The 19,882-nt window shown below is 37.0% G+C and overlaps 1 protein-coding gene across 18 annotated transcripts in view; it reads left to right on the top strand.

Moving 5' to 3' along the window:
- The first annotated feature begins 3,292 nt into the window (after positions 1 to 3,292).
- ppfia1 (PTPRF interacting protein alpha 1) overlaps positions 3,293 to 19,882 on the top strand; it is a 53,651-nt gene continuing 37,061 nt past the window's right edge. For 8 of the 18 annotated variants that reach the window (XM_030163037.1, XM_030163014.1, XM_030163057.1 and 5 more), the window contains exons 1-2: positions 3,294 to 4,366; positions 6,152 to 6,415. In XM_030163037.1, the coding sequence (XP_030018897.1) occupies positions 6,152 to 6,415 (264 nt within the window). In that variant the 5' untranslated portion in view covers positions 3,294 to 4,366. Of the gene's footprint in view, positions 4,367 to 6,151; positions 6,416 to 19,882 lie in introns of those variants that run through there. The other 10 variants (XM_030163060.1, XM_030163082.1, XM_030163059.1 and 7 more) reach the window with 4 other exon arrangements.

Genomic DNA, 19,882 nt, shown 5'->3' with positions numbered 1-19,882 from the left:
TTACTTAGATTTGTACACTCTGCTTCTCCACTACAGGTTCATTAACGGTAAGTGGATAATGGGTCAGTGGAATCTGTTGTGTGTTGTTTTACACTTGAATTAAACAATTTTAGATTCTGGTAAGGACCAGATGATTTTTTTAAATTAAGTCCTGACACATAAAACCATAGAATGCAAAGAGGGTGTAAGCTGCTTTATTTTTCACATGACTCTAAGAAACACTCACAAGAAGCATTTCTATTAATGCAGTGGTTTTCAACCTGTTGTGTTGTGACCCCATTTTAGCATCACAAATTTCTGGCAATCCCAGACATTCAAAGTGGAGACATTGTGGGGTTTTTTTGCTAAAATTAATTTGTTTTTGATCATGTATCAGTTTGCTATATTATGTTGCAAATAAAGGTTAATTTTGGACGACATTTAGTCTATATTATGTATATCATTATGGATGGAGGCAGAAAAGCCAGGTGTAGATTACTGCACAAAGTGAGGATTTTATTTTCCTTGGTCAGGATATGTACAGTCAGTCCAACTTGTATTTACAAGGCCGACAATTAATACTGAACAAACAACAACTCAAACTATGAATTATGAAAGAGCTGCAGCATCTGAAACAGACCACAATGAATATTTGAAAGATAAACAGAGTGCTTCAGTTTCAGCTTCACAGTTTGTCATGTCTTTTATGGATTGGGATTGTCTCTGTCAACTCACCATAGATTTTTTATAAGTAATTTTTTAAAAATTTTTTATCAATTACTTGAAATTTCAGGTGACCCCATTTGAATTCCAGGTGACCCCATGTAGGGTCCAGGCCCCAAGGTTGAAAAACATTGTATTAATGCATGGATTAAAATACTTTCCTTAAAGTAAAATTAAATCACCTGCCTTAACCGCTCTTAAATTCGTCAATGGCAAGCCTACCAGTTCATCACAGGGCTGACATATAGAGATGAACAACCAATCACTCACATTCACACCTATGGGCAATTTAGCTTAACAAATTAAAATATTAGTGCATGTCTTTGGATGGTGGGAGGAAGTCAGAGAACCAAGATTCAGATTCAGACAAATGCAAAAAAAAAAAACTTAATAGGACAGTGCATCACATTACAGATGGATAATGACTAAACACATGCTGAAAAAGCAACAGAGGACCTTTAGAAGGTAAAGAAATTTGATGTTGTTCAGTGGTCATGTCAGTCACCTGATCTCAGCCCAACAGAGCAGCTTTAAAATTACTGAAGACTAAACTGAGGGCACAAAGACCCACAAACGAACAGCTACTGAAGGTGGCTATAGTAAAGGCCTGGAAAAGCAACTCCAGGAGGAAACTCAGTGTTTGGTGATGTCCATGGGTTCCAGACTTCAGGACGCCAATGGCTGCAACGGATTTGCAGCTAAAATATTAAAAACAATCCTCATATTTATAATCATCTTTGTCCAATTACTTTGCAGCCTCTGCAAATGGATGGAGGGACTACATATAAAATGGTTGTAATTCTTAAATTGCTAATGCAATATTTAAAAAAACAACAACAAAAAAACGCTAAAATCAGAGATGAAGGTTCACACTTTATTCATATCATCATTGCTTCATTTCAGATTAATTATGATGGTGTGCAGACACAAAATTGCAGAATTTATGTCACTGTCCAAATATGTGACCGTACTATTAACCTGGTGATTGAGAGTCATGAAGACTAATCAAATACCTCCAATTTATGAAATTCAATTTAAGAAATTTTAATGCTTTAACAGACCTGCAGATACCACAATTTATGTCCTTTTAAAATTTTGGCTCATCTGATTATTTGCAACTTTGTACCTGAAGACCTACCTGTTGTAGAGTGTGTTCAATTTGTTGCATTTCATATGAAACTACACCTCATGGCTTTTGTATGGGAGGATTACACTCAGATGACTACCTGTCATCCAAACCCTGGAGTCCCCTGGTTAAATGACATTACAGCTCACTGAGTCTCTTCTGTGTCATTTCACGCTGATATCACAAGATGGCGCAATTTATCTCTTTTCTGTTGGTCATGTTTTGTTTTAAGGGCAATTTCTGCAACCGAATGTAGGTCACAAGGAAAAACGTGTAACGTTTGTAATATATTGATATTGGCCATTTGACAAATTAAACAACATATTTTGGCATATTATGTGACCATTACACAAACATTTGGCGCACTTTTCTATATTATTCATCAAAGTAATACATAATCAAATAATGAATTAACTTGTATAAATAACATAATTTTTCTTTTGCTGTAAAATATTCGGTCTAGACTCCTGAATGCACTTGGAATTGGCAAGAAGTGAATATATTTTAAAAGGATAAAATTGGCTACATATGACAGGTGAGTTTGCATTGAATATATATGAACTATAATATATGCAATATAACTTTCAATATATTATACACATACAATATGTACTAAAATAATATATTATATACATATCATATTGTATTACAATATAATACATACAATAAATTATATATATATATATATATATATATATATATATATATATATATATATATATATATATATATATATATATACACACACACACACACTACCAGGCAAAAGTTTGGACTCACCTTCTTATTTAAATGGCATAAGATGGACCACAGATGGCCAACAAGTGCTCAGCATCATTTGGAACTCCTTCCAGACTTTTGGAAAACATTTCAGGTGACTACCTCATGAAGCTCATCGACAGAATGCCGAGAATGCACAAAGCAGTAATAAAAGCAAAATGTGACTATTCTGAAGAATCTAAAATATAAAACATGCTTTGAGTTTTGTCACATCTTTTTAAACTACATAATTCCATATGTGTTCATTCATAGTTTTGATGCCTTCAGTGACAATCTACAATGGAAATAGTCATGAAAATAAAGAAAAACCAGGTGAGTCCAAACCTTTGCCTGGTAGTATATATATATATATATATATATATATATATAATAGCCTATATGAACTTATAAACTGTGTTGTAAAAGTTTTCAATAAAATAACCTATAGTAATAGTAGTACAGTATTGCCTAAAGTATGATTTTAACATGGGACTTTTTAAAGGGCAATTTGTGGATAAACTTAGTTTAGACAGCTGGTACCACGTATTTGACTACATTAAAAGAAATGGTGTAAATACATAAGGCGCTGCTTTGTTTTTAATTTTAGCTGTGGTAATGCTTACCTGAGTGTGTATTCAAATCCCTACAGGAACTTTACAGATCTGCAGCCCATTCCCTTTCCTCCTGTTGCGAACCTGGGAAGCGCTCTCTTCCCTCTACGAGCTAATGAAAAGTGCTAGCGACACAGAGCCTCCATTGGCTGTCCCGACTGCCGAGGCTGGCAGGCAGTGGCGACAGGGAAGGACCGGACCGACGGACCTTTAGGTGGAAATACCGAGGGAATACGAGGAACTGGGTGGAAACGAGGGGAATATAGCTTTTTTATCTACAGTTTGGGATTTCCAAACGGACAAGAGCCTCGCTAACGTTTAATGTTAGCTGGAAGTTTCCGAGTCGAGCCGTGATGTGGTGACGCGACTCCACCGAATCCGACGGGAAGCTAACATTAGCTGATGTGCTAACGTTACTTGATAGAATAATCATTACAGCTGAGCTTTGGACACCTATGTCAGGATTTTTTACTCTTTTTATTGTCCGAGACTATGTAAGATTAAAAAATCTTTAAAGATTTTATCATGTTGTCTACTTTTATACAAAATAGAACCCATACTTGGAGAACTATTTGACGGTTTTCTTAGCTAAGTTAATATATGAAACTAGCAATATTAGCTATCTAGCCGGCTAGTAGCTAACGTTGGCTAGCTGTCGACTTTAATACTGAGTTCAAGCCAAAGAATTTTGCTTTTGAAGTTAGCTGAAGCTAGCAAGGCTAAAAGTGTTTCAGCGTCATATAACTGTCATCATCTGCGTACATTTTATGTTTTTTTTGTTTTGGTCACTGAAGTTCAATTCTGAAGATGATCATTTGTTTTGTAAAGCGACGATAATATACTTTACTCTCACATCCAGATATGCAATGATCGAATCACCAGCTTACTTAATGCTAGCTTGCTAACGCTGAGTTAGCCGGCCAAACTTGGAATACTGCCCCCCTACTCACTTAACGTGGGTTTCGCTCCGAGGCCTTTAAGAAATTATCCTTCTCTACCGAGAAGCCTTAATGAATCCCAGACCCTGAGTGGATTTTATGTTTTTTGAACGACTGTGGATCTTTTTGACATTTGGTACATTTAATCAACCGGTAAACACTACACGACTTTCACTTGTCATAAAATATCGCGGATTACAAAGAAGTTTGGATAAAGGCTTTCTTCAAAGGTAAGGTAAAATATATGAATATTGTATAACCTTAGTTAGGCAAGTATAACATGTTACTAATTCAGGTGACCTAATACAATGAATTTTTTTTGTCGGCGTTACTTCATTTGAAATGATTAATCCATCAAGTAATCTCTGTACCTCTGAATCTTCTTGCACCTTCTGTGAACTAACTAATTTGATACTTGATGAGTCAATTACTACAGGTTACATCTCTGTGATAAGTGTAGCAAGTGGTTGTGTTCACAGACATCTGGCACGCTTGATTTGCTTGTAAGTTAATTTCTTACCTAGAAAATACTCCATAAACCGTAACATGTGGTTGAAGTTGTTGCCAAATGTCAAGGCTTCTGATTCCACATCTTGGTTTGTCAGCTTTACCTTTTGACGTATGGCATGTCCTTGTTAAGTTACATTGATGCACCATCTGTCACTCCCTCCCATGGATGCTGAGTGACCCCTCCCCCTCAAACATCGTTCAGCCTGACCTCGATATGGAGGCTGGGTTTCTGTTTTGCTTCTGCTAAATTAGGTTAAGTTTGTCCCTATCCACAAGACGTGATGGTAATCTCTTAAACGTGCAAGTTTTACCGTTGGCAGTTGAGGTTGGCTAGTTGATTAATTTGCACCACCAACCACTGAGCGCAAGTATAGTGTAGTAATATGGTGAAAAAGTAATTTACTCATTTTCAAGTGTATTTTTCAATTTACATTGAAAAAAGTAGCAACTGGCATCTTAATTTTTTTTCTCCCAAACCACTCTTCTCAGTACCACTAAAGCCAAAATATCACTCACACACACTATTCACTGAGCCTTTAAATTGCTGCCCTTTGCCATTATATTATTAAAAAAAAGTGGCTTTTGCATCTCACCGCCTTATGTTTTGTTGTGCAAAGAACAAGGGTAGCACTGGGTGCTGCTCACTTTGTACACCATTTGTTTCATTTCTAAATTGTGATTCCTTGTAGGTATGTGAAATCCAGCTCACATGATTCTTGTTTTTCTTTTTTTTCTTTTTTTTTGGGTCTAGCAGTCTGTCTACAGGACATAAGCCCCTTGGTGTGGAGAGTGGCTCTAATTCCTTAAACCTTCCTGCCCAGCTGTTGTTAGATGTAGCACTATACAATACGCTCCAAACAACACAGCTTTGTTGGCCACATACTGTACATTACAGGACTGTTTACCATTTAACAAGACCCTGAAATATTCCTGGAGATGTTGATGATCAGTAACAATCAGTAAGCACATTCAGCTGATTTGGCTCTGTTTTTACCTTCTGCTTAGTCAATAAGCAGAAGTAATTTTTCTCCCCTTTTGTCCCAGCGAAGTCTTCAGATTTGCACAATAATGTATACTGTAATTTCATGTTTGCTTAAAAAACGAAATTGATTTGGCATTGAAGGTATTGGTGCATTTATAAAAAATTTACAATACCAAGCCCTACGTAGGTATACAGCATCTGTCCCAATAAGATTAATAAATACACTTTATTTCTACACAAGTCACCACTACACATAGAAAGTAAATGCAGATTACGACTATTTTACATAGTTACTGTATCACCTTTCCTGGAAAAAGAGATGTCAAGAATACGTGGAAGACATTTGTAGGATTCCAAGGTTTTTGTAGCTTTCTGCTGGAGAACCAGGAAAACTTATTAAAAGTAATATGTACTGTATTATGATGAAATACTGCAGTTTACCATGTGTTGGTTTTAATGTCTCCGTACTTTTGGTTTGTGCCTGCCCTCCTCATTTTCTTTTCTTACTATCTTGCTGTGGCAGATGATGTGCGAGGTGATGCCCACCATCAGTGAGGCTGAAGGGCCTGGAGGAGGAAGTGGGCGGCGGGGCTCTGGGTCTCCACTACAGTCAGACTCAGAAGGTCATTTTGAGTCTCTGATGGTGTCCATGCTTGAGGAGAGGGACCGTCTTCTTGAGACTCTGAGAGAGACCCAGGAGAATCTGGGCCTGACTCAGGGCAAGCTGCATGAAGTTAGCCATGAAAGGGACTCACTGCAGAGACAGCTTAACACTGCTTTACCACAAGTAAGTGAGCAAGACCCACTTTATTTTCTCAAAACCACATGTGGAGATGTGATAATAATGTCCTTTGAGATGGTGGAGACTGGCTGCAAGAGAGGTTGCACCAAACTCTCCAAGGCTGTGACAGTAAACAAATTTAATTGTGAAGAGTCACTTTGAACTATAAAATACTTTAATGCAATAGTCTTCTGATATTGCTCCCTAGCAGTGTTCTAAGTCTGTCTCCTATTTGGTAAACCTTTACTATCGCAATTGGCAGAAGCAGTGGTAGGGTTTGATACGGTCTATGAACCAAATTAGGACCACCATGGTATGCTATACACCATTTTACTTATTTTTTACACACACACACACACACACACACTAACCGTATTATGGATTATGCTCTTGTCATGTTATGAGAGCAATAATGACAATACTTCCATATGTCTTTCCTCTCTTCAAAATCAACACTGTTTGAGAATCAGTACAATTTTGCAAAAAAATAATATAGCAATAGTCAGATGTATGCATATTTTTTATACCCCTAAAATTCTATACTATGCTTATACAACAAGGCCCTTGGAGTAATTAGATTGTCACTGTGGTATTTGTTCTTTTGCATATTATTATGTGGGGGTAATTGTGATCCCAGGTATGGCCATCTGCTATCAGATCATTGTTATAATAATGGCTCATGTTTCTACCCTGCGTGGTCTTGCATTTAAAACAAACAGATCAGGTTACTCACTTTTAATGATGCATGAGAGGCTGGTTATCAGTGAAGAGTTATTTTCTTAAATTGTTTCAATTCACATCTAGTTTGACTAGTAACATAGCATATAATTTCACTGTTTCTCTGGCTCTTCTCTAAATGAGACTGAGAACACAACGGTTTCTGGACTGTACCTTATAGAGCATCGGATTTGCCAGATCGCAGGGGGGAAACCAGAGAGCTCTTCCAGTAGTTACTGCTGCACATACACCTTTTATAACATTTCTATTCCATCTATCCCCTGAAAACTCAGACATGCAAGACCTCTTTTGTATACCACTTCCTTTAAAAATCTGCATAGCACGTTACATTCATTATATAAACTTACTGTCAGAGTGTTGGTTATCTCTTGGGCTCAATGAGACAATACTTGGTGTGCTGAATAATAAACATGTGAAAAAGTGATCAACATTAGAATTTACTGTAACTAGTGTGTTCATACATTTTGAGAAACAGTTAGTGGAAATATTGATCACAAGCTGCTCTATATCTCGATCAGTAAAATAATAATGAAAGTTGAAAGTTTCTTGAATTTAATTGGACTTGACTGTTGAACCACTATTAAATATTTTAACCCCCCCAAGAAGCAGCTATGGGATTTTTTGTTTCACAACTTTATTTAAAAAAAAAAACAAAAAAAAAAAACTAAACAAAAGCTGGGCTCTACAAAGTAGGGCTTCAACTAATGGCTGTTTTAATGGTTGACTAGTCATCCGTACCGTAACGACTAGTCAGATTATGAACTGCGAAAAAAAACAAACAATAGCCCTTATTTACAGTATGTTTATTGCAGCATTAAAATACATTTTCTTTCCTTCTTCCTAACAAGAACATATGGTGCTCAGTAATTAAAATGCATAACAAAGTTTGTTAGTTTTTTTTCAATTCAGTATTTAGTATTCAACAAATATTGCAAGCAGCAGTAAAATCATTTTTTGCACCTTAAACCAAAATGCATTTTGTGAATAATAAAAACAAAGCATAACATTACATTTAACATTAGGGTTGATGATGATGGTGAATGTTCTGTTGACTACTAAATTAGTTGTCAAGTAGTTACTGCAGCTGTACTACAAAGGACATTCGTTTAAAATGTATTGGGGGATGGGGGGTGGGGTTATGTTATGCCATTTTCATTTAAGACTGTGTTTTTAATGAAAAAAGCTGAAACTTGTACTGTCTTGGGTTTCAGGAAGTTCAAACTTTTTCAGTGTTTAACTTACCAGCTGTTCCACTCTACTGCCAGACAAATAAGAACAGAGAAATTATTAAATAGATCAATTTTTCCGGTCTTTTAAAATGTCAGGCTCTACTGCTCCTTGAAAGTCAAGTCAGGAATAAACTATAAATGTTTCTTGTCTCTTCAAAGTATATTAACATCAACATTTAAAAGATAGTTAATTCATCCTCTCAGATTCAATTTGACTGGTTTCTCATTACCATCATTGAAGAAAATGGGTAATTGATTAAGTCCTTACCATTAAATAGATGTAGTAGTAGCTTTCCAAGTATTTTGTTTGCCTGCCTAGGCTGTTTTTTTTTTTTTTTTTTTTTTACCAAAATATTTCTGTATGTAACATTTGATTCAGTGGGACATTTCCTTTTGGTGTATTTGCTGTTTGTGTTTATTGTCAATGTCACTGTGTTCCCACCAAACACAATCTGTAGAGCCCAACTTTCACTCAGACAGTTTGACAGTTGTTTGGAAAAAAATTACATTATGGCAATATTCTTAAACATATATGATGTGGGAACCTGCACTACATGTCTTAAATCTACTCACACAAGATTGCAGTTTTTGTCCATGTTGTCAGCAGGAGAAAAAGCACCCTTACTTTCTTCAACATTTTCTATCTTCAATGCTGAAATTATACTACTTAATTTGGTGCTTAAATTTAAATTTGGTATCAATATGTTGCTCCTTTTTATTTGATTATATTGGAGAGAATGGTGAACAAACATGCAACCCTTTGCTTACAGTATCTAACATTTGAGTTTTGTCCAGTTGGAAACATTTTAAAAATTTTCCAAATTTCATCAGTTCCCTTCAAACCATGCTTTCTGTGTACCATTATACCTGTTGCCTTCGTACTACCTACTCACCTGTTGTTTCTAGGATAACTCGGCTTTTGTCAGAATATAACAGCTTAGTTAATGTGTTTCTTTGTTTGGTAGAATATGTATATGTGCACAGTTGCATATGATGTTGGAATGTCGGCTTAACTCCTGGCTGTCTGCCAAGGCTCCTGGGATTTATTAATGGTGTGTCTGGGAGGCAAGAAAATCCTGCTTTTAAAAAAGTAGCAGCAATGTAATCTGGTGTTAATACACAGTACTGTGTTCTTTTGTTTTCATCATAATTTGCCTTATCACCCAGTCCAAAATCTGGTTTAGTCAGTAATTAGGGTGTTCATTTAAGTCAATTTCAAGTTATGGATTATATCATTTGATCATGTCACTTGTGTTATTTGTATTATTTAATAAAATACTGTATGTTTGCACTGGAGAGATTCTTGAGCGATACAAATGTATAACCCCCTGATTATTAAATGCAGCTAAATGTTGTGTTCAGTTATTTCTATTACACTTGCATGGATTACAAATGCATCAAACTGCTTTATACAAGTGACGTCCCTTCTCCAAGCTTATGTGTTTAACTACAAAGTGAATTAAGATGCGCATTTATCCCTCTACGTGTCTCAGAAAACAGCAGCCAAAACTTTCTGTTACCAGGTAGATTTTCTACAGTCTGAAAACAGAGTCCAGAGAAAAGGTTGAAGCCCTTTGAATTACAATATATTTAGAGGCAGTAATGGAATTTTTAACCAGTGATGTCCAAAATCTATCAGTCACTCTAGCTCTAAGTAGGAGTCTATTTTTTTTGACAGATTTTAGGATATATTGAGTTTCTTGTCACATACTTAAAATTACAGTCTATGAAAATTGATGCAACAGATTACAGATGTAATCAGATTCATAAATGTGTGACATACACACCACAGGGTGACTGTTTACATATTTTTTTCTGCTTACATTTGACACACACAAAAAAATAAATATGCGTTTAAGTCACATTTATGACAAATGGACTTTTCAGCACTTTATCACAGTGGTCCAATGACAGTCAAACATGATAGTGGATTGAGGTAAGAAAATATCAGTACTTTCATGGAAGCAGGATGTGTAGCTGTGTTAAGATACAGAAAACCCTTTGGCAACGTGTTGTATGAGATGCAGTATTGCTTGTTTTGGCTCTCTGGTGTTGTCTGTTGATATAAACACACCGAGGACAAGGTGTCTGTCCTCTGTGGCCTTTTGTTTTTATTAACTACACAAACCACAGTTGATACACATTTCACCATGAATCTGAAGTGATATGACATGTTATTTAACAGTTTACTGAAAAAAAAACTTCAATCTTAGAAGAAATATGTCTTATTTTCAGTGAAATATAACATTAGAAAACCGCCACTTAAAAACAAAGCATTCAGACTATGTACATATACATAAGTTTATTAGCCAAATGACTACACAAAGGTATAGTTTTTGTTAGTCTTCAGTCTGGCAGTGTAGATTAGGTAGGTAATAGGGGTGGTGCGGGGTTTCTCTTGTGCCCTCCCTCCTAGTGAGATTACCCTTTGACTGGAATGCACAAACATTCCAGGGCAACTTGCTCACACATCAGCAGCCTTTTCAGACTCCAGTGGTGCCCTCTTGCATGCTGGTTATTGGATGTTTTTTGTAGTTCTTGGTTAACACTTGTTTTAATAGTTAACACTTGTATTTGATATGTGCAAGGATGCTTTTCTTTTTGAATCCAGTTTTCGGGCCCATATGTCCCGGTCAGGTCACTGTCTTTGCTTCTTTGTCCACAAAGAATTGCAACTGCTTAAAGTTAGCATCAGTGGGTGTGGGTTTTTGTCTCCTGGCAATGGTTTCAAGCAGTCTATGTGCATCTTCTGTGAGGATTGTCAACAGTTAAAGGGAGACGGTTTTTCTTAGTGAGCTTCATTACCAAAATCTGTATATTTTAATGACAATAACACAATGACATTAATTGGCACTAATGATTCTAATGCCTGACTGGATAAAAAGAACACGCAATGTAAACTGAACATACAGTGGACTTTCTGTGATGAGATTTAATGAACGATATGATCAGTGATGGGCCATTGAACAGTACTATGTGGAAAACTATTTTGCATACAGCTGTTTTGCTGAAGTCTGTGAGTAATGTCTGAATACATTGATACTTTGGATAACTTTAGCTCTTACTGACTCTTGTAATGTCAGTCACACTGTCACCATCTTTAAATCAACAGATAATTTTATGGTTCAGTTTGGTGATTAGTTTTATCTATAAATTATGTGCTTGGAAAAGCAAAATTGTCATGAGCAAAATAGCTGAGTCGGAAGAATTAATTGACTAATTCTGACAGCTTTCAAGGAAATATTAGAAGAGAAATTGGTTAAGGCATCAGCATGTTGACAGGATTAGAGATATCAGATAACAGAGGTAAAGAATATCTAATTTATAATAATATTTAGTGTGTTTTCTTTATTTAAAGGGTTTTTTTAAAGGTCACAGACACAGTAACTTGGATTGAGAGTGCCTAGTGGCAAGAGAGGGAGACAAAGGCTGACGTGTTCACAGTGAAATGACAGAGCTCTAGTGCTGGCTTGTACTGAATGTGAGCTGAATTTGTAACTTAAAAGGAAACAGACATGCTGACCAAAGACACAGGAATGGAGACTGTGCTCTTCAGTTCAGTTGTGCACAAAAGCTCCACTACCTCCTTTTAGCTTTCATTTTAGAAATCCAAAGGCTCTCTTTACTTCCTTAGTTGTGGTATTTAAGTAGAAGCTAAAGGTGCAAGGTCCAAAGCTTGTTGGAGTTGGATTGCATTCACTTACCTCTGTATTCTTCTGTGTTTTCTTTGGCAAATGAGGTTTAACCTGTTGCATTTTTTCACACCAGTTTCTTTCCTGTTTTAAAACTAGACTTGCACTCAGTACATTTACATGTATTTATGGGCTGGGCGATAAAATGTCAACGATATATATCGTGATATAACTTTTCCTCGCTAGAAATATGAAACATGCTAGATACAATTTCGATAGAATTCATTCGTCCATGTTTTGACAGACATAAGAACAGCCAATGATAATTAAGTAGCGCCGCACCGAACAAATCATGCTAGAGCCACAGCAAGTTAGGTTGACCCACGTAGCAAGGGAGTAGGTTTGATTCTGACATTGGTGGGGACGCAAAAGTGCTCCAAGGCAGCACTCCTGAAAGTTGATGTTTTTTTTTGCATTTGCGATCATAATTTCACGTAATGTAGAGCTGATCAAACAAGCAGTCATAGTCAGTCGGTTCTAACCATTTTAGCACCCTAGGCGAGATATGAATTTGGTGCCCCCCCACACACCTTAAAAAACACACACACACAAAGGGGGCACAAAGAGGAGATACATGAAGCATGAGAGGAGATGCACAAAGTAGCCAGCAGTAAACCACATAGAAATATAAATCAAACAGCCAACTAGCAGTAAACCATATAGAAACATAAATAAATCGGATAGAAATATTTATAAACCAGCCAACTCACAGTAAACCACATAGAAACATATATAAACCACATAGAAACATTTATAAACCAGCCAACCAGCAGTAAACCATATAGAGACATGTAGAAACTATATAAAAACCAAATAGAAACCATATAGAAACTATATAAAAACTATATAGAAACATATAGAAACCATATCGAAACATATAGAAACATATGTAAACCAGCGAACCAGCAGTAAACCAGATAGAAACATATATAAACCACATAGAAACATGTATAAACCAGTTCAGCAGCAGTAAACCACACACTGTAGCAGATATCTCATATCTTAATCATCTGCAGTTCCATTATTAGCCAGCTTTGCTTCATTTCAGTTCAGCTAGCTGTTGCTAGTAACATAAAATGCATGTGTTTCGCTGGTGGGTGTGTGTGTGTGTGTGTTGGGGGGGGGGGGGGGGGGGTACTCGCATGCACGCAGTATGGCCGGGGGATGCGTGCGTGTGCCATTTTCTGCCCTTCTTCTAATACTATGAGGGTACAAGGCGGTGCAGTCTGTGCCCCCGCAGAAGGGAAAGTGAAACTTTTCGCTCATTTATCTTTTCCCCACCTCCTGAAGCTTCGCAAATGCATTACATACCTGTGGCCCGAATCAGGAGCCTGGAGGATTTTTCAACTTCTGTCTCACTGACTGTGGACTAGGCCAACCTCCAGGGAAAACGCTCCGATACTGACCACACATTTGTGCATTTAAATGACCAGACTTGTTGTGGGAGTGGCAAATAGTGATAGAGTTGGCCTGTCATAGAGGTGTACCACTCCCACAAACAGACGGGCCAGTCTGCGTTTTGCTCCATCATGTCCATAAAGACATTCTAACATATCACCACCATGATCCGGTTCAGTGACCGGCTATCCCAGCTGCAGCGTCGCAGCGCAGACAAACCGGCAGCCTTTGGACAGGTGTGGACAGGAAGACAAGGGCAATTAACAGACAATTAATAATTTAATCGAGCAAATTCTTATCGACAATGAATTGTTAGTCGATTAATTGTTTACATCCCTAGTTTATACAGTAGAACTGAACAGTCTGATGGCCACAGGTAGGAATGATTTTCTGTGTCGATCAGTTAAGGTAATTTAGATCAATAATGAACTACCCAGTCATCAACCCAGAGGTAAACTGGCTCAACAATGGACAGTGTTGTACATTTGTACATATAGTAGGGCTGCTCGATTATAGAAAAAAAAAAAATCACGATTATTTTAGCAATAATTGAAATCACGATTATTAAAAACGATTATTTGTTAACCTTAAAGTTGTTTATTTTTTTCTTGCAAAACAATGTAAAATATACTCTTTAAACATAAATAAAGCTTTTAAACACTAAGACAAAGTATGTTCACTTTTGTACGAAACAAAAAATTCTTTGAATGCAAATAAGTGTACTGTAAATCAAGTATGTTTCCTTTTGTAAACAAATAGTGCACTGTAATTAAACTGCTATAGACTTGCCATAGAACTGTAGCAATTAAAAAAAAAAAAAAAGCTCACGTAAAGTGCAAATTATAAATTCAAGTATGTTCAATAGAATATTAAACAGTAAATTCAGTGGCGTGCTGTGAGGTTTCAGTTAAGGCCTTCTGTTTACATCAGCCATCTAGAATACGGATGTTAGGGTTATACGGGTTAGGGTTAGGTTAATACGGGAGTTGCAGCGTAAAGAGATTCGGAAACTGAAGATTGCATTGCGGACGAAGTTGTTTTTATGTGTTTTAGTTTTTCATAAGATTATGATAAAGGTGGCAGTGGTTAAACTTTAGATGGTTAAAAAGGTTTGTTGTGTTACCGGTCAGTGCGGACACAACTACGAAACACTTTTTGCACGTGATGTGTTTTTGCTCTTCGTCTTCTTCATCAAACCCAAAGTGATTCCATACAATTGAGTTTGACTTGCCTTTTTTGTTTACCAAGCACTTCTGCTGTGATTCTCCTGCCGTTTTTCCAGACCGCTAGGTACAACTTTCCTCTTGGGGTGGACCTGCCGGCTAGCTGGCAGCAGTAGCTTAGAGGGGGGCAGGGCAGAGCAGCTCATGGTAGCTTGCGTGCGCGTGAATTAAAACAACTCAAAATTAATAATCGTTTTTTCTCGATTACATAATTTTTGTAATCGTTGCATGTAATAATCGGAATTGTAATTGAATTTCGATTAATCGCACAGCCCTAACATATAGTGTACTTTTTGTTCACTCTACGTTTTGTGCAGATGAGATGGACTTCCAGGCAAGGATTTGGAACTAACACATTCACAGACCACATCATCCTGTTCTTTAATTGATACCAAATTTCAATACCTTTCAAAACCTTTTTATACATGTTTATTAATGATATTATTTCCATGGAAAGATTGAAATTGTGATTAGTAGGTTTATTTTTATATATTGTAAAGTGGCTTTGTGAAGTGGGAAAATGCAAGTTACTGAAACATGAAAGTTAACATAAGTCAAATTTCATGGTGGTCAACAATAGAAAATCAATTGTGTCATGGTGTTATTTCCTTTTCATAAAGTGTTTGTGAGCCAGCATTGAAGCCAAGTATTAGTGCTGCTATTAAACATTTCAGAATAATGCATGACCCTTGTTGGAATGCGAACTACTGATGCTAACAATGTCACAAAAGAGAGGTGTCAATTTATGAAAATGCAGATCTCCATGAGGTTGAATTTCAAAAGTGGGCTCAGAATAGGAAATAGCTTCACCTTTGCTTGCATTGTAAGAGAGTTTTTGACAAAGTTCAAAGGGAACAAATTCAAGATGTCATATTTGAATAGGCTTGACATGTGGAAACGAGGTGGCACAAACCTTTTTTGCTCAGCTCCTTCAGTTTGATGGGGGGTTTTTTTGGTCAGTTTGTGTGTGTTTGTCTGTTGGACTAAGAAGCACTGAGTGGGAACTATTGTGGTGTCTAATTAGTTTTTGACAGTGAGTCCTCCTGTACAAGAACAGATGCCCTCTGCACAGTGTCAGATTTCAGCACACGCTTTAAGCTTTTAAGAACGGCTAAAGTCATTATGTAGGAGGCAGGTCTGTTGGTTCTGATCTCACTTCCAGGCTGATGACAACAAAGTGTTGGAAAGGAAACAATGTATTCCTCAGCCTTTTTCACATAGTGTTGAGGAAATGGAGAAGACTGTCCATGGAAGAACGATGGCAGTTTGATGTCTTATGGTATACTGTCACCTAAGGTTCAGGGGTATTCAAATTTGGTCCTCGAGGGTTGGTATCCTGCATGTTTTAGATATTTCCCTCTTCCAGCACACCTGGTTCAATTAATTATCAGCTCATCATCAAGCTCTGCAGAAGCCTGATAATGATGCAATGGCTTCCAGGTGTGCTGGAAGAGGGAAATATCTAAAACATGCAGGATACCGACCCTCGAGGACCGGATTTGAATACCCCCCGTTATAGTCCAGGCCCTCGAAATACCTGTGCAAGTGTATTTTTTGTTTGTGTATCCTCATAAAAGGAGGAAGATTGCTACTTTATATCTGCTTCTCCTTTCTTATATTTTTGCCAGGTTAGTATACTTTTTAACAGTTTATATTCCTCATATTTTTGTCTCTTTGGGTCTGTATTAATTATTCAACAACTAGTCTAGCCAAAAACAAGATGAAAATGAAGGATTTTCGTGTCTTGATAGACACCACGACATGACATTTACTGCTATTTTAAATTGCCACTTGTAGATGTTTTTCCTCATTTTCCAGTTGTATTTCATACGTGTATGATAATGTAGACATGGGGGTCAGCTGACTACCTCATTGACATTAAAGCTGATGATGTGATTGAAAGTGACTAGTCATGTCTTCAGCTTCTAGCCTCAAAGAATAAAAGGGATATGGCAGTACATTTGTGGCTGTATAAGTTTTATGTGTTGGTGCATGTTTCAGAGCGCTGTTCCTTTAATAGGTTGGCACACATATTCATGTACACGCCCCCACCCCCCCTTAATCCCCTCCCCTGTTCCAAAGCTTATAGTGCAGCTCAGTCTACTTCTCACTCGCATGCTATTCATCTGCACTTACTGAGCCAGACACCAGTTCACACTGCAGCAGGGTGACGTGGGATCATCCTTCAATACCAGTCGACTCTGTGGTAGTATAAAATGTAATCACATCTCAGATGCGCTCAGAATTGGATATCTACACCCTACAGTCAGACTTTCTGTTGTAAAGTATGTATAGTATGTACAGTGGTGGAAAAAAATATTAAAACACTTGACAGATCTGAAAATATTTACCTTTTTCTCTCCTCATGATGTTCATGAAACATGCAGATGGTCTAAGCATAACAAATATGAGATGAAGTGTGTCCTACTGTTTTTACCCACTTTTTACTTTAATAGTTACTTAATGAGCAGGATATACCTCGAACATTCAACAGAATCACACAGCAGTATCCTAAGGCTCTACATCACCATCAAATTATCCACGATCTCACCTGTCAATGATCACACAAGATATTTGGCTCCCTCTGTGAAAGAACATGATTGTGACAGTAAGACAGGCCTTATGATGGATCTATTATGTGGTTTTTAAAAGCATGATTGTAAATATTTCATTCATTTTATGGGGATTTCAATGACCAATTCCACACAAACAATTGAGACCTCTTAAAAATGCCAAGTGTTGTAATAATTGTTGTCACCACTATATGTATGTAAAATTATAGAAATATAACTTGTAACATTATATAATATTATAATTATATAACAATATTGGTGTTTCCACAACATATTCTGTTTATTAAAATGCAGATCTCAGAATTACCCAGAACAATTAGTTCATACTGCAGTGGTTTTCTTAGCAAGCAGGAAGCACTACTGGCAAAATGTTAATTATGGTGTGGCAATAAAGTTTAGATCCGAGCAAGCTTGATGTTGTCAAAAACAAAGCAGGAAATATGACATGCCTCTGAACACTAGATACAATACCTAGCTACAATCTTCAGGTAGTTTTCGCGTAACATAATTCATTTACATAACCGTCTCACTGTTTGAGCTTGGATGTCAAATGTGGTCTAAAAAATCTACTGAGAAGTCTGAAATGTTGACATTGAAAATTAAATTATTGTTATTTTTGTCATCATGTCTCTAGCCAAGTTTCGGCTTCTGTTTTAGGCTATCTCAGTAACATTTTGATATATGAGTCACAAAGTGAGTAAAGGACTGTTCTCTGTCTTTATCTTTCATTACATTTCAGGCAGCCTGATGTGATGTATGAATTCTTGAAACACTGTTGATTTTTAATTAATAGACAACATGCAAAGATATCGATGTTAATTCTCCTTTCTTCTTAATTTTCCATTGTGTCTGTTGAATGGACTGGGTTGGACTGGTAGTGTTCGTCCTATGAGGCATTACTATGGCCTGAATTTTCTTAACCTCCTGAGACCCAGGAAATGTTAGGAAAGTACTGGCGTAAGGGTTTGTCTTTTTTTTTTTTTAATTAAATAATTGCCTATATTCGAAACATCATGATGCAACAGTTTTTTCAGATGCATTTTTAAAATTTTTTATGGAATGTCCTTTGCGGTGGACAGCTGTGTTTTTTTTTGTTTATTTTTTTTTGTATAAAGCTGTGAAACTCTTGTCCACAAACATGGACAGAAGACCCATAGCTGGGTCTTAGGAGGTTAATCTGAAGTTTGACCTAAAATTCTATCATGCATAACTTGCATTAGAGATTACAAGCAACTGCCTGCCTCCCCTGTATTTCTACTCAAAATACTGTATTTTTGCTTATACCGCTGAAGAGAAGGGCAGCAATGGAGAATCAGGGTTTTTGAAAGGCTGTTGTACAACTCAACCAGCGTCTTGCTCTGGAATGTAGGAAGTCAGCCACTCTGTAATTACCCCTGTGCTTGCCTCTTATGTGTTCTGATTGGCTAACAGGGAACAGAGCTCCAGGTCAGAGCCAATAGCAAACTCTTCCTCCTGCAGCACAGCGGAATCTGTGCCAGTCACTGGAAAAGCTCAGAGGCTGGGCTGAAGGGAAGAGAGAATAGTTGTGGTAGTGACTGAAAAGAACGATCAGTTCCAGCAACAACCACCACCCCCCCAGCCCCCGCATGCACATCCAGCACTCTCAGAACAGTAGTAAGGAGGCCTCAGCACTCAGGGTGCATGTGCTACAGGGCAAAAAATCAGGATGGCACATTCTTTGGGACCAACCAAGCATTTAATCCCTAAAAGCAATGTCTGTGCATCTGTATGGGCAAGTGTGTACAACTGCACGTTTGAATAGAACCAAAGAAAGATTGGAATAAAGTCATGTTTACCAGAATAGGTTCATTAAATGGCAAATAGTTTTCATGTATTGCATATATTTGTAGACTCAGTTCATGTTGTCATGTTCTTAGATCTGCAAATTACTGATATCATGAAAAAGAAAAAACACCCTCACAGATACTCAGATATCCAAATAGCTGCCGTGAACACTAGATGTTTTACTAATAATCATACAAGACAAAGATGGCAAATAATATACAACAACAAATCTCAAATTCTATAACAATAACGGCAGCAAAAATGCAAATATTTTTAAATTACTTTGCTTGGGTGGGAAGTTAAGGGATCTTACTATATATGTACTTGACCATGTATTTGCCCAGTGAATTTTTCAACTACTGAACCGATTGGCCAGAGAACAGTTAATTTTTGTCTCTGTGAATAAGTTCTAAGTGACAAACGGAATTCTTCAAATAGACCGTGTACTGTCCGTGATCCTTCTTGACAATACTGCCTCCAGTGATTGACCTCAAAAGTCCTCATGACAGCACCCTTAGTGATTTAAAAAAAAATGTTAGGGTTGTGTTTTCTGTCATTAACACAAGATGTTTTACCAGTGATCATGCAAAACAACGATGGCAAATAACATACAAGAGTACAACAATAACAGCAGCAAAAATACAAATATTTTTAATTACTTTGCTTGGCTGTGAGGTTTAGGGATCTTCCATCAACAAACTGTGCTCTTGATTAAAATTAAGCGTTTTTCATCATTTTGGCCTGATATCTTTGAAATCTTTCTATATTTTTTAGAAGTGAAGCAAAATAAACGTGCTCACTGATGAAATAAATG

The sequence above is a fragment of the Sphaeramia orbicularis genome, chromosome 3, assembly GCF_902148855.1.
Source record: "Sphaeramia orbicularis chromosome 3, fSphaOr1.1, whole genome shotgun sequence".
Lineage (NCBI taxonomy): Eukaryota > Metazoa > Chordata > Actinopteri > Kurtiformes > Apogonidae > Sphaeramia > Sphaeramia orbicularis.
Note: the sequence above shows the minus strand (reverse complement) of the source record. Positions and strands in the feature narration are given on the sequence as shown.